The following is a 15,566-nucleotide window of genomic DNA, read 5'->3' as shown; positions in this document are numbered from 1 at the left end:
CATGTACACATACATAAGTGGTTTCCATGGTGCTATAGGATCTGTGTTTGGGATCAGTGTATGACAGGCTCAGTAGGACTGGCTTTTATTGTGTTTGACCATGTGTCATAAGTCTGATGGGTGCGTTTGAGACAGGCCGGGCAGAGATGGATGAACCCTGTCACACATGTTTTTCAGATTCTCTCAGTGATTAATGGAAAACTCCAGGGGGTTCAGACTACAGGAGCCCCCCTACAGGTGAGGACCATGCTGCTTTATCCTTTGACATTAACAATGTCCCTCTGTAGTGAGAACACACACAACACACACACACACACACACACACACACACACGCTCACGCAATAAAATTTGTAAACCGGTTTTAAGTTTTTTTTCAATAAGTTTAGTGTCAAGGAAGTTTACCATATTTCCATGTTTTAAGTGGTAAAGGAATAACAACTACGAGACCAGTTAAAATGGGTTTAGCAACAGCTTGTAGCTTTTGTGTGGAAAAAAGAAATAAAGACACTATATATAGGCATTAAACAAGCTCACAGCGTGGCACCAGTGCCCACTCCAAACTCAAACGTTACAACTGTTCACTAATGTTGATGTTCATGTGGCATTTATTCTTGTTTTAAAAGTGTCTGTGTGCAAATCTTATACAGAGAACTGCTATTGGTCAGCGTAACATTATGTGTAATATTCTAAGATGGTAAAACCTCCCCTACTGTAGTCTTTTTTAACCATAATAACTTAAAATACTACATCCTTTTAATGGCTTTCTTATGCATTTCAAAAGAAACGGTTCATACTGGTTGTCCAAAATGTCATGTCTAGTATAGGAGAAGTACAGTCTTACTGTAGGAGTTAATACAGTAGGGAACAGTACATGACACTAGGTAATTACTACAACTTGGCTTCAAGCACTTTTTAGATGCTCCCTTGGCTTTTCAAATCTGTTTTAACAGATTCCAGAACTACAGTATTCTAAACTATTTCACGACCGTACCATGACTAGATGGAGCTGTTCCTCCAAAATCCTATAATCATTATAAAATAATTTTAAACCATGTGTACAATGTGTACATTTTGGAATGGTTCTAAACTACTTTGGCAAGCTTCCAAAATAGTTCTATTATACTAAGATACTAAACTATTCAAAACTGGGCGGTACAGTGGCTAAGTGGGTAGCACTGTCGCCTCACAGCAAGAAGGTCCCGGGTTCGATCCCCAGGTGGGGCGGTCCGGGTCTTTTCTGTGCAGAGTTTGCATGTTCTCCCTGTGTCTGCGTGGGTTTCCTCCGGGTGCTCCGGTTTTCTCCCAGTCAAAAACACACAGCCAGGCTAATTGGAGACACTGAATTCTTCTATAGGTACCTGGCCGCTAGGATGCATAAACCAGTATATTGTAGTGCCGGTCCCAAGCCCGGATAAATAGGGAGGGTCGTGTCAGGAAGGGCATCCGGCGTAAAATCTGTGCCAAATCAATCATGCGGATCACGATCCGCTGGCGACCCCTAACGGGAGCAGCTGAGGAAATAGACTAAACTATTCAGAACTATTCTGCCACTAGGTAATTACTGCAACTTGGCTTCATGCACTTTTAAGACGCTCCCTTGGCTTCTCAAAGCAGATGAACCTACGAAATAGCATTAAATAAAAAATAATAGCAAAACCTTTACTGCAGAATCAGTTCATGCAATTGAATTAATTTTTGGATTATTAAATTGAATTAGGTACTTGAAGGGGGAAGGGGAGGGGGTGCAAACCGTAAGTGACTAAGTACTTGTGAATTGATAAAAACGTGTGTGTGTGTGTGTGTGTGAAGGAATACGGGTGCATTAACAGATTAGTGGCTCTTTTTTCGAGTACTTTTTCTCACCATTCAGTTGTTGTCTGTCTCCAACCTCAGTCCTGGTGTAGCTGTTGCTGCCCAGTCGATACAGAGCTGCATCGTTCTCCCAGTAATCAGTGTAAAGTCCAACAAACAGCTGATGTCCTGTTCGACCACAAAACACGAAAATACATCATTCCCCAAACTGTTGGTCATGTCCACGTTCATATTTTACTCTTCCACAGTCCACTACTGTAATTCTGTAATCTGCCACAAGGTGGCACCTAGAGAACATAATTTCCTTTTTCTTTTTCCCTTCTGCTTTCTTTGGATGTATATGGTCAAAAGTATGTGGACACTTTACCATAAGCTTGTTAAACATCCTAACTCAGAACCATGAGCAAGAGCTTTGCCTTTTGTGCCTACACCAGCCTCCATTCATCTGTGAAGGCTTTCCACGGAGGTTTGTGGAAATTTGTGTCCATTTAGATAAACGAGAAGGTCTGGCATGTATTAGACATTCCAATTCATCTCTGTACAGGTCACTGGTGTTCATCCACACCATACCTATCAATTGACTTTTTACTACAGCCACACTGGAACCGATATTTATTTAATATAATTTACTTTCAACACTTTTAAACAATGTGTGCTGCTGAAACACCTGAACTCAAGAATGAAGAGAATTAAGTTGTGTCCATATACTTTTGACAATCTACTAAGCTACCGCATTAGAATGGAAATTGCAGCATCATGTTGGCATCCAAATTAGCAGCATTAGGATATTGATAGTCAAAGTGCAGCAGATGGAATGAAAATTAACAGTTCCTCAAAGTGCTTTTGGACAACTGAGTGAGCAGAAGAGAGCTGCTTAATTATTCACACCCCCTGACCACCCTCGACTAAACACACACACACACGCACACACACACACACACACACACACACACACAACCACCATAATGCCGCTGCCAACACCAGTCCTTTATGTTAAGCCGTGAGCTCTGGCTGAGGGAGCTGATGGATTTAAGTGCTTATGTGTGAACTGAGGAGAGTAGAAATGCTAAATAGCTGAACAGCTTTCACACTGACTGCCTCAGGCTCCAAAAACACACAGCGCCCATTGTAAGGCCAGAGCGTGTGCATACTGAGAGGAGATAAATAGATCAATACAGCACAGTCTATCTCAGAGAGAGAAAACAAGAGAGAGAGTTTAAGCGTAACAAGATATGCATTTTAACATTTGTTTCCACTGACATTCTGGAACTATTCTGAACTATTCAGCTACAGTTCTGAAACTTCCCTGAACTATCACAGTACATTAATAACCCCAAACTATTCTGAGCGGATCTACTCTGGTTCCCCAACCATTTAAAACCATTCTACCAAGAATCTGAATTTTAAAACATTTTAAAGCTGTTTTAACATGTTCCAGAACTATTCTAAACCAATTTACGAAGGTACCATGACTAGTTGGAGCTGGAGCTGTTCCTCCAAGATTTCATTTACCAACCATTCAAACCTAATAACCATTCAAAAATAATGTGCACATTATGGAACGGTTCTGAACTACTTCACCAAGCTTCCAAAATAGTTCTATTCCATTAAGATACTAAAACTATTCAGAATATCCTGCCAAGGTTTCATAACCAAGGTTCTTCAACTATTCTAAACTATTTCACATGGAGTGTGACCTGTTCCACTAAGGTTCTAAAGTTCTCAGCTACTCCACAGCCGTAAAACTATTCCAAGTTGGCTCCAAAACAACAGTGATGGTTTACCAATGTTCTGAAAATATTCTGAATATTTTGAGCATTTATTAGGGTTGGAAGTGATGCATGTATTATAATATAGTTGTTAGTGTATCATACTTTAAAACACTATAAAATTTAAACTAAAATTATATTTATTTCTATTTTTCAATTTAAAGAAGTTTAAAGATTTTTACATTTCCATCATGATGGTACATCTAGTCCTGGGTCTCTTTGCTTCTGCTTTGTTACACTCTCTATATCACGTGTCAAACTGAAGGCCCGCGGGCCAAATCCAGCGAGAGCTTAAGAGACGTATGATTGTCTTAAAATTCACTGTAAAATCGTACATAAACTGCATCTCCCACAATGTATGCCGATTTTGTGACCTGCAAAGTGACCGCATCCCGCCACTAGATGGCAGTGTTTCCACATCAGCGTTTAACTAAGGCGGTTTTCCAACAAGTGATGTGGAGAAATATTTACAAATAATCCCAAAATGTTCAAGAAGAGAAAATTGTAGCAGAAGGAAGAGAATCTAATGAAAGGAGGGAAAGTGAAAACAAGTTTGTGCTTCAAGAAGAAAAAGCGGTGCGTCTCTTGTTATGAGGCCGTGTCTGTGGTAAAGGAGTACAATAGAAATGTAGATATACATTATAAATATACAGTATAAATTTGGCACCAAACACAGAATTTAGCCTCCAAGAAAAACAACAAATTGTCCAAGACTTAAAAGGCGACTGCAATCACAGCAGGATACGTTACAGTCGGCCCTTTGAGGACCACCATAATGCAGGTGGCCCTCGGTAAAAATGAGTTTGACACCCCTGCTCTATATATAGTGTAATTTACAACACTATAATCTAAATTCGTATTTTATTAAAATTCAGGAACTTCTTCGCTAAGATTTCAAACCTTATTTTAATTATATGCATTACTGTGAATAATTTCCGGGGTTTCGAGAACAATTTCCTCAAATTCTTGGCACTATATCCAGGATATATTCAACCACTATTTCCTGGATAGGCTCACCAACCACAGGCCTAATCAGTTAAAGCAGTTACTACAAATAAACACACATGATACACATCATTTCTAAAGGGCTGCTGGTTTTTATTTTACAGCACCGCTGGAACCAGTGTAATAAATACATTTAAAAAACATGCCAAGATAAAGTCCCACTTACTGTTCCTCTTGCATTTTGCATGAACATGATATTAACACTAACCTAGCTTTTTAAACCAGCTGTGTGTAACAAGTGGCACAGCTGTGGGGACACACGCATGAATCAGAATTTCACACTCTGAATGTATTTCATCCGCTTGTCACAAGTGGCATGGCATGAGTAGCATGCACAAAATACGTTCCCACAACAAGCAGCACTGGTGTGAAAGCAAATGTGTCCCAAATATATCTGCCTCTAAGCAAAAGCTAAAATCCTTGATCCCGCATTGAAACATCATTTAAAAAAATCCTAAAGAGAGCCCCTGACATCGAAAAAAATGTTCCTGAGTTTCTAAAGTATCCTGGGATGTTAGAGATTTTATTTTAGGGTGTTTTCAGACTTGGCTAAACTACTCAAATCTGGACCCATAATGGATTTTGGCTCACATGGGAAAAGATGATTTCATCGCATCTTTGTTTTTACACAGATTTATCTTTTAAACCATGAGCTGGATGTGCACTTTTAACATTTTCCCACACAGACACCTGGAAATCAGGTGAAACACGCACTGACACTGACTGAAAGTGAAGCTTAAACCCAGGTCCCCAGGATACACACAAATAATGACTAAGGAATAAAACTGAACATATTCTGGCATAAGCCTCCTAGTATACCTCATGTACAATTACAGATGCATCAAAACATCTTTAATGAGCACCAGGACTGAATCAGGAACCCTAATTTCTGTGTTGTTGTGTAGAACCTACTTTTATAGCCCCTCAAAAATAATTTAATCTATTATTTTGGAGTTGTAAACACATCTTGTTTGCACCATATATCAAAACTTTATTCTGTTTTATTCGATCCTGTTACATTCCTTCCTACTGACGCTGCGGTGAGTAAACCAATCGTCTTACTCAAAGCCTGGCTCAGGAAATAGATTACTTCAACACATGGTCTGTACAGTCTGCACCCAGATCTACCTGAAGTGCCCCCAGACCACTGTTTTACTCCCTATATTCCCAATAACATGCAAGAGTGAAAAGAAAATGTGTTATGAAGTGCTTACTGGACACAGTTGAGGATGTGGGGCTGTTTGGATGGAAGGGGGATCTTCCTCTGCCGCTCTCTATATGCTCGGACTCCAACTGAAACACTCCCTCTTGCTGAAATACACATATTATATTAATTAATGATTGAATTAATAAATAAATAGGTTCTTAAGAATGTTTGTTTAGTCGTACACGTCATATTTAGCTATTGTTAGAACAGAAAGTGTATCGGTGTGTATATATATATATATACACCAATCAGCCATAAAATTAAAACCACCTCCTTGTTTCTACACTCACTGCTTATGTTATCAGCTCCACTTACCATATAGAAGCACTTTGTAGTTCTACAATTACTGACTGTAGTCCATCTGTTTCTCTACATACTTTTTTAGCCTGCTTTCACCCTGTTCTTCAATGGTCAGGACCACCACAGAGCAGGTATTATCTGGGTGGTGGATCATTCTCAGCACTGCAGTGACATTGACATTGTGGTGGTGTGTTAGTGTGTGTTGTGCTGGTATTAGTGGATAAAACACAGCAGCAATGCTGGAGTTTTTAAATACCGTGTCCACTCACTGTCCACTCTATTAGACACTCCTACCTAGTTGGTCCACCTTGTAGATGTAAAGTCAGAGATGATCGCTCATCTATTTCTGCTGTTTGAGTTGATCATCTTCTAGACCTTCATCAGTGGTCACAGGCCCACGGGGTGCTGTTGGCTGGATATTTTTGGTTGGTGGACTATTCTCAGTCCAGCAGTGACAGTGAAGTGTTTAAAAACTCCAGCAGCGCTGCTGTGTCTTATCCACTCATACCAGCACAACACACACTAACACACCACCACCATGTCAGTGTCACTGCAGTGCTGAGAATGATCCACCACCTAAATAATACCTGCTCTGTGGTGGTCCTGTGGGGGTCCTGACCATTGAAGAACAGCATTAAAGGGGGCTAACAAAGCATGTAGAGAAATAGATGGACTACAGTCAGTAATTGTAGAACTACAAAGTGCTTCTATATTGTAAGTGGAGCTGATAAAATGGACAGTGAGTGTAGAAACAAGGAGGTGGTTTTAATGTTATGACTGATCAGTGTATATATTTTTGACAATACTAAGTTTTGTCTTTACCCAACTTTATCTAGTATTTAAAATGTCTCTTTAAGATTTCTCTTTAAATTCAGACATGTTGATGTATTGAAACACAACCCTTTCATAAATGTTTGAAGGAACATACTTCTGTGAAACAAATCCCTTCACCAATAAGCCAAAAATGTTGTGTTCTGTGTTTATCTGATTGGCTTTGGTCTGATGTGGTTTGTGGCAAAGGGCCATGAGTCGTTTCTATCAACAGTTTGAGGGCAGGACTGGCGGGACATCACAGACAGCGGGGCATCAAGCAGCCGGTCAGCACTGTAGAACAGCCAATGTCACGTCCTAATCTATCCACACTGTCACTATCAGCATGTATTACACTATCAATTCATCACACACACACACACACACACACTTACTTGCTCGCATAGACACTTCATTTTCAGTAATCTGGAGGGAAATATCCAGGTGAACAACTGGACTGTGAAATTAGAATTTCATAGGAAAATGAACACACACACACACGCACGCACACACACACACACACACACACACACAGGCTCACACATACCCTTTTACAGTGCCCAGTTTTTGCCTTTTGTATGTAATAGAAATACACAATATGACCAAAAGTATGTGAACACCTGACTGTAAGCTTGTAGGACATACTTTTCAAAAAGTAATACTTAACAAGAGTGGAACTCTCTTTGTCGCTGTAACAGTCTACACTCTTCTGGTAGTGATTTCCATGAGATCTATGTGTTTCTTTGAACATTTGTGCACGTTCAGTCAGCAGAGGTCGGGCTGATGATTGATGAGAACGGATGACCTGGCTCACGATCAAATCATCTAAACAAATGAAAACAGATGATCTATTTAATCTCAAATGTGTTCAGTGGTGTTCGATGTTCGTTCGGCTCTGTTCATCATCAGGGCTTCCTTAACACCCAATTTACTGAATCATTACGTTATGGACCTGGCTTTTGCACAGGGACACACTCACGCTGGGACAAAAAGGGGGGCCCTCGCCAAATGTTAAGAGCATGTAATGTGCTTTAGATCAGATTTTATTTGGAGTTTAGTCAACTGTTAGCAATAAGTGTGTTTGAATTGCCAGCTAAAGGGTAGTGTGTTACATACTTATTAATATTAATTATTATAATTATTAAGTTTCATAATGCCATTTAGAGTGCCCATATCAATATAATAGAGCTAGTTTGACAGCACTGAAAAGTACATGGATCAGTGGTGTCACTATCAAGGACAGAAAGAAATGCTGAAAGTAAATTTGTTTGGATGGTCAGATTCAGAAACCTTGAAGCATCAGGTCAGCCATGAATTAGAACCCGCTGGAACACAGATGATACTGTAAACAGGTACAGACAGTACAATACGGCTGCAATTGGTCCAAAATGCAGCCGCCCGAGTACTCACTAGGACTAAAAGACGGGAGCATATTACCCCGATACTGGCATCGTTGCACTGGTTGCCTGTTGCTTTTAGGGTTCAGTTCAAAATCTTGGTTTTAACATTCCAGGCAGTGTATGGTGATGGACCAGTATATATTTCTGACATTTTAGTGTCGTATTCCGGTGCCAAGGCTTGGAGGTCCTCCAGTCAGGGGCTTTTAGTTGTCCATAGGACGAAGCGGAAACGGAAGGGCCTAAGTTGTGGAATACCCTGCCCTTGGATATTAGACTTACCATCAGTTTTGAGGTACCCGGGCAGGAAAGAAGCATTTACTTTTTTCTGTCAATGAGATCAGCAACAACCTTCAGTCAAGCTGTAGTGTTGCCAATTTAAAGCAGCGGCTTTATTATTAATTCATGGTATCCTATAAACGTATGGTATTGTAAAGCCTGCTGCCTCACCGTCAGCCATCAGCTATCCAACAGTCCCAAAACTATAGTATAGAAGCCTTTTAAATGAGATGCGTAAACATGACTCAACTGAGGGTTGAAACAAATATTTGTAAATGTTTCCATCTACAGTTCAGCATATGTTAAAACATACAATAATGTGTGTGGTGTGATTAACAGAACTGTAGACAGAGAAGAGAAATCAAGGAAATGACAATCACATGCTTCAGAAACATCAGAGCTACCGGTATTCTATAGGTGGAAAATAATTCAGCCCTCATTGAGTCACTGATGTTTACACACACACACACGCACACACACGCACACACACACATGGTTCACATTTGCCGGGCATATGGTCTGTAGTTAAAGGAATAGGAATGTCAGGATAGAGATGGTCTATATGAGTGAGGGCTGCAGCTGGATGGATGGGTGGATGGATGACTGTACGTCCTTAACGTTTAATGTCAATAACACATGCACATTTACAATGGATAGCCAAAAATCTATAGACATCTTTCATTTCTTTTTGGACATCTTATTCTGGAACCATTCGCATTAATATGAGGTTGACCCCCTTTTTTGTTAATCCCCCTCCCCTATAACAGCCTTCACTTTACTTTATTCACGTTTTCTTTAATTACATGTGATGCCCCACAATTAAGAACATCTTTGTTAAAATATTTTCATTGAAATAAAGGTTTTTTTTAGTTTAAAATGTAAACTGTGTTTTCTTGAAATATGAGTGGTCTGAATTTTTAAATGTAAGTAGTTTCTAAGAGACCTAGCATGAATTGTTTTTGTGTGGAGTATTTGCAAGTCTTTTGCACATACAGGTCAGTTCTGGAGCATTAGGGCGCATTCACATGAGAAGCGGTAAAATCGCTAGCCTGCGCACAAATCGCCGCTTTGCTCAGTGCTTGGCTTGAGCGGTGTGGTGAAACGTCATCAAAGTGTTCCACAACACAAATCTGCATTTGTGTGGAATAACCGGCACATGTTTCTGTGTTTTCTGGATTTTCCTCACTGTTTCACTTTTAAACTTGTGTTACAGCTCAAGGTTCTGAGAAATTGTAAGAATCGGCTTTTCTGAGAGTCTAAAATGCTTATCGTTTAAAAAAGCTTAATGTGGTTTAATGTACTAAAAGAACAACACAGGAGCACTAAACCTCTTAATTATTACTGCTCATAAGTTCTCTATACTAACTAAATTCCTCTGTTGTTGTTTTAGTGCAGTAAGTCACGTTAAGCTTTGTTCTTGTTAAGTCGCTTTTGCTGCAACATATCAAACAGTTCGTCTCATTGGAAGTGCTTTGAAATGTTCAATCTGGTGAACTTTGAGTGGCGCGGCAAGCACAAAAATCACGAACCCAATGCAGCAAAAGTGCGCGGGTATGCGCCGCTTCGGGAAGTGCAGTGGCAGCCTAAGCAGCACTGCCACACTCCATAGGAAATAATGACACAATCTGCGCTTCTCATGTGAATGCACCCTTACTGCTTTAAATAGTGATCATTGTTGGTGGTAGCAAAAAAGTGATATGGTCAGATGAGCCGTATTTACCACATATACAAGAGGATGAGTGCATGTGTGCTTTAATCTCAGGGTTTGGGTCACTCTAAGACTAATTAATTTGATCTGATCATCTGATTACTATTCTAGAACATTTAACTTGACTAGTAGTTTCTTTCAAATTTACATGTGCAATACAGCAGCGCCTTTTTTGCCTTTTTTCAATACAGAACCTTTTTTGCACCACGGACCGGTTTCATATAAAATAAAATTTTATGTACCGGCTGGGGGGGGGGGGATTCAAAATGGAATAACAATATTTCTCACAATTGAGCTTTTTTTGCTGCAACGAGACACTGCTCCCACCTGGGGGTGATATGAGATGATAAACACCCGTGTGTTGGAAATGGAAGCAGTGTTTTCATTGCTGATGTAGCGATCTCTAATTATTTATTCTTTCTGTGCAGCCCGGTAATAAATGACCCGGTGGTTGGGGACCACTGCAATACAGAACATGATGCATCACTACATCCAATCCAGTTTACCACCCCAGGTACTCAGATCTCTTCAATATGACTGGCTACTTGCATTCATGTGATTGGTGCCTTGTCCGGGGTGTGTTCCTGCCTTGCGCTCACTAGTCTAGTTGGAGCAGAAACAAATAAGAATGATGCACTATGACAAGCATTATGTGTGTGTGCATGCATTTCACTCAGTATTCAGACTTTGTAGGTTTTCCTCTTCCTGTCTCTGCTCTGTGTCTGCCGTTGGATCAGTTCCCCTTGTCATCACCTGCACATCTGCACCATATCACACCGTGTCCCAGTGAACCTCTGCCTGTCCATGCGTGATTGTGAGCTCATGTTAGTGGATTCGACGTTCATGAATGTGTGTGTGTTTATATCCATCTGGTTTTGAAAGTTCTGAGGTGGGAGATCATTATCCTCCAGTACTACACTTGTCCGTATCGCAAAAGTTTTTCCCTGGCCTGAAGAATTCACCACTCGCCCCACAGCTAAGTACGGGGGTTATAAGGTGCCCCGCTGAAACCTGCCTCCTCTAATTAACCTCACTCTGATCTCCGGCCCCTCTCCACAAACCCACGAACCAAAAGGCAAACTGGCGACTTCCCCCTAAAGCAATGAGCTTGCAAACCTTCGCCTTAGTTTTAGGGTTGTAAAAAACAGAAAGTATATAGTGAGGTCCACAATTTAGTTTCAATTTTTTTAATATAAACACTTTTATATCTCTATATTCTTGTAAGCTGCTGTAACGTTGCAAATTTCCCACTGTGGGATAATAAAAGAACATCTTGTCTTATCATATCTTTTTTTCCTCTTTTTCTCCAATTTTTTCCCCGAATTTTCTCCCCTAATCTAGTCGTATCCAATTACCCTGATTGCGTTACGCTTCACCTCTACAGATACAACCCTCCACTGCTGACTGATGAGCTTTGCAATTGACACACGCCCCCTCCGACACGTGTGCATTACCGACTGCATCTTTTTCACCTGCACGAGGCGAGTTCATATGCAGATCAGCTTTGTGCACAGAGCGCCACACCCTGATCAGCATTATTCCCCAACTCTGTGCAGGCGACATTAATCAGCCAGCAGAGGTCGTAATTGCACCAGTTATGAGGAATACCTGTGCAGCTCCCACCCTGTGAACAACAGCCAATCGTTGTTTATATAGCCGACCAGCCAAGCCAGATGGCAGAGCTGAGATTCGATATGATGTATTTGAAATCCCAGCTCTGGTGTGCTAGCGTGTTATTATATCTTTAATTTCACTGAAATGTTTCACAGGTAAGTGTGATGTACAAACGTGGGCCAGTGATAGCTTAGTGGTGAAGGTACTGTAAACAGAAGGTTGCCGGTTCAAGCCCCGCCACCACCGAGTTGCCACTGTTGGGTCCCCGAGCAAGGCCCTTAACACTCAATTGCTCAACGTGTTCAGCTCATTGTGTAAGTCGCTTTGAATAAAAGCGTCTGCTAAATGCTGAAAATGTAAATGTAACATGATGGTAAGTACCAATACATAATTACCAAAATATAAAATACTTTGGAGTTTGTGCCTCACACTTAGCTGGTTAATACCTAGAACTTATGAAACTGTACAACAAAAGCTGGTCTTCATTTTTTATACTAAATATTGCAGTTATGTGTCATATGACTTGATTTTATGACATACTGTATGACTACAAAAATACAGAATAAAGAATAAAAAAAAAGGATCTTACATAAACTTGAATGAGATTTGTACAACTGACTGCAAGAAGACTTTGTATCCCACAGTAGCACTGCTTCTAGCTGCGGTTATTGTAATATAGAACATGTGGGCATGACATTCCCTAAACAAGACTGGGTTCTAACCACACAGGTTTAAACACAGTGGGTGGAGAGACAAAACACAATACAATGACTGTGTAAAAGTGGTCAGTGCAGCCAGAGGTCTCCAACGCATGAAAAAAAATCTGTTTTACCCCCTAACTCTTTCATGTTTCTTCCAAACATTACTTCTCCCTCAAATAAGCCTCCAGCCCCTGTGATTAGATACTCTGTAATTTAGCCGGGGCTCTCCGGAGAGGATGAGACTGTTTGTTTTTGGTTCCTGACTGTTTAGTCATGGATTTGAGCCGAGTGAGGATGATAAAATGTCCCATCACTGAGGCCTAAACAAACCACACGAGAGCCAGCTGTATGTGTGAAGAGTCTACATGTCGTATCTTCTGTACTATGCTGGATTAAAATGTTGGTGTCTTGTAACTAATGTGATGCCAGTACCGATGTTCATAGGAAGTATAAAATGCTGAAATTTAGTATAAAAATTTCAGGGATTTGTGGTTTCCCACATTAAGTCTGGGTTGGATCAGTCCTTGCCTTTTACATCCAAGCCGTTAAGGGATAGAGGTCTGGCTGAAGAACCCAACAGTGGCAACCTGGCAGTGGTACCACTTGAACCAGAGATCTTCTGCTTACTAGTCTAGTACCTTAACCAATCATTTTAACACAAGAGAATAAAAAGCAGTGCTTTCTGATGCATTAAATATTGGAAGCCTGCAGGACTCGTGAGTCACCATGTCACAACCATTCCGAGCAAAACAGGTTCGTTCCAATGCATGTGCTTGTTAATGAACACCAGAGACTAAATTCCAAAGCCAGTGCGTTTTATTGACCATCGCTCTACTTTCAGCTACACCCATCTGTTTCAGTCACACCATGGAACGGTTCTGTGGTCAAGTGTTGACAACCATTATGACCATCTGCTTCCTTTTGTCGCCAACACTTCAGTCTTAAAGCACCGCATCAGTCACGTTAACTAAGCCAACAATGCCAAGATTCTTGGACTCTAACCATAGAGGCGTAAAAAAGGATCTGCCCTCATGATTACTCACTGTTTCAGTCAAAGTATTTAAACATCCCAAATCTAGCTGTGGTTCCGGAAATAAAGAAGGTATGCAAAATATTTACAGTATTAACCAACTTCAGTCTCACTGGCTAGGTACTAATCTGATATGTGTTTGCTGCTTGGTATTTATTGTGGTAATAAAAAAACATTTAAAAAGGACTAAGAGCAGATGTTTATAAAGCATGTCAACATTTTCAAATGTCAAGTTGTAAAAAAATAAAAGCTAGCAATGTACATTTGTTTAAAGAATGACAAAGGGTTAAATCTCATGTTTGTAGCATTCAGGTCCAATTTGCTGTAATGTGAACATAATATTGTTCTATATTAAATTTGACCCATTCCGAAGACATATTAAACCGAATATGTGGGACAGATGTGGATACCAGACGTGTGACTTCACATTTCAAATTTGTCAGCCTTATGAAACAAATTAGGTTTTTCCCACTTGCACACAAACATTAATTGTTTAAGGATAGTAGGATTAAAAAGACATTATAAAATGAGTTGGGATGAGTCCTGTATGTATCATGTGGCCGAAAGTATGTAGACACACTCCTCATTAGTGAGATCAGCTGAAAAGCCAAACCAGTTGCTAACAGGTGGTCCAAATCAGCTCTAAGAATGTGACAGCTTTACTCAGGCAAGACCTGGCAACTCTGATGGTGCGAACTGCACACAGGTCATTTTCGATATACAATATCACATAGTAGTTAGACTTTGTGGCAGCAGTTTGGGGATGCTCTTTCCTGTCCCAGCATAACTGTGCCGTTTCTCATTAAAAGAGATTCGTCCAGATATGATTTGATGAGTAAGTCCAAAGTGGAAGAATGTCAGTGGTTTGCAGAAAGACTAGACTTTTGAGATGAACTGGAACATCATTTAGACTGAATGGGCACAAACTGTAGAAAGCTTTCCCAACTGCCCATGGATTTAGAATAGAATGTCTAACAATCTCTTTGTTCAAGTGTCCACATACTTTTGGCCATATAGTGCATCCTAAACTTGTCTTCTTTTATTTTTTACAGTTCTGTGAGTCCCATACCAATGAGTAACTAAATTTAACTATTATAGATGCTTTTGTCCAAAGCGACTTACAGTACTGTGACAGCATACAGTGTAAGCAATTGAGGGTTAAGGGCCTTGCACAAGGACCCAACAGTGACAACCTGGCAGTGGTGGGACTTGAACCAGCAACCTTTCGATTACTAGTCCAGTACCTTAACCGCTAGACTACAACTGCCCTAAAAGAGAAAAGTAGAAAGGTTTTGATGTGAATATGACGTCAGTTTAGTAACAGAGTAGAGAAGCTGGTGTACCTCTGGTCCATGTCCAACTCTGATGTAGGCACAAACTGGGCTAAATGCTCCGGTTCCACATGCTAACAGGTGAGTGCCATTATTCGGCTGTATTAGCTTGATGTAGTTAGCGCACTCCGGCTAAAAAAGACAAGAAACATACTTAAACATACTTAATAATATCAAGCAGTTTAAACTGAAAGCTATGAAACTTTACACAGTACGTACCTTCTCTCTGCCCTGCATGAGGCAGTCCTCCACCTGCTCCTCAGAACTCGGCCAGTAAATCTAATACACAGAGAGACGACTGATGATTTCTCGTCAACATAATTCAGGTGAATGATCACACTGTAAACAGCGTACAGAACGTTTGTTGCTTATTACATTGAATGAAAGACGGAAACAGTAAAGTGGCTGTATAGTTTCAAAGAGCGGGAGGTTCATTAGCAGGTACACACAGCGGCTCTGTCTGTGCTCTCCTAACCCAAACTGAACAAACAGCCTTGTGCAAAAGCATGGAAACTATGTCCGACGTTTGGAGGAAAACATCATAATTAGCAATTCATGTGTTTATATCAAACGTGAATGTGCCTTTTAGTCTGAGTGTTTTT

The 15,566-nt window shown here is 40.4% G+C and overlaps 1 protein-coding gene across 2 annotated transcripts in view; it reads right to left on the bottom strand.

Moving 5' to 3' along the window:
* sema3e (sema domain, immunoglobulin domain (Ig), short basic domain, secreted, (semaphorin) 3E) overlaps positions 1 to 15,566 on the bottom strand; it is a 49,889-nt gene that overhangs the window by 13,961 nt on the left and 20,362 nt on the right. The window contains exons 3-7 of one of the 2 annotated variants that reach the window (XM_063004831.1): positions 15,184 to 15,243; positions 14,977 to 15,096; positions 12,735 to 12,737; positions 5,802 to 5,892; positions 1,865 to 1,981 (exon numbers count right to left, since the gene is read on the bottom strand). In XM_063004831.1, the coding sequence (XP_062860901.1) occupies positions 1,865 to 1,981; positions 5,802 to 5,892; positions 12,735 to 12,737; positions 14,977 to 15,096; positions 15,184 to 15,243 (391 nt within the window). Of the gene's footprint in view, positions 1 to 1,864; positions 1,982 to 5,801; positions 5,899 to 12,734; positions 12,738 to 14,976; positions 15,097 to 15,183; positions 15,244 to 15,566 lie in introns of both variants that reach the window. The other variant, XM_063004830.1, reaches the window with a different exon arrangement.

Source organism: Trichomycterus rosablanca, chromosome 11 (genome assembly GCF_030014385.1).
Source record: "Trichomycterus rosablanca isolate fTriRos1 chromosome 11, fTriRos1.hap1, whole genome shotgun sequence".
In the NCBI taxonomy this organism is placed as follows: domain Eukaryota; kingdom Metazoa; phylum Chordata; class Actinopteri; order Siluriformes; family Trichomycteridae; genus Trichomycterus; species Trichomycterus rosablanca.
The sequence above is the reverse complement of the archived record's forward strand: the minus strand, read 5'-3'. Positions and strand labels throughout refer to the sequence as shown.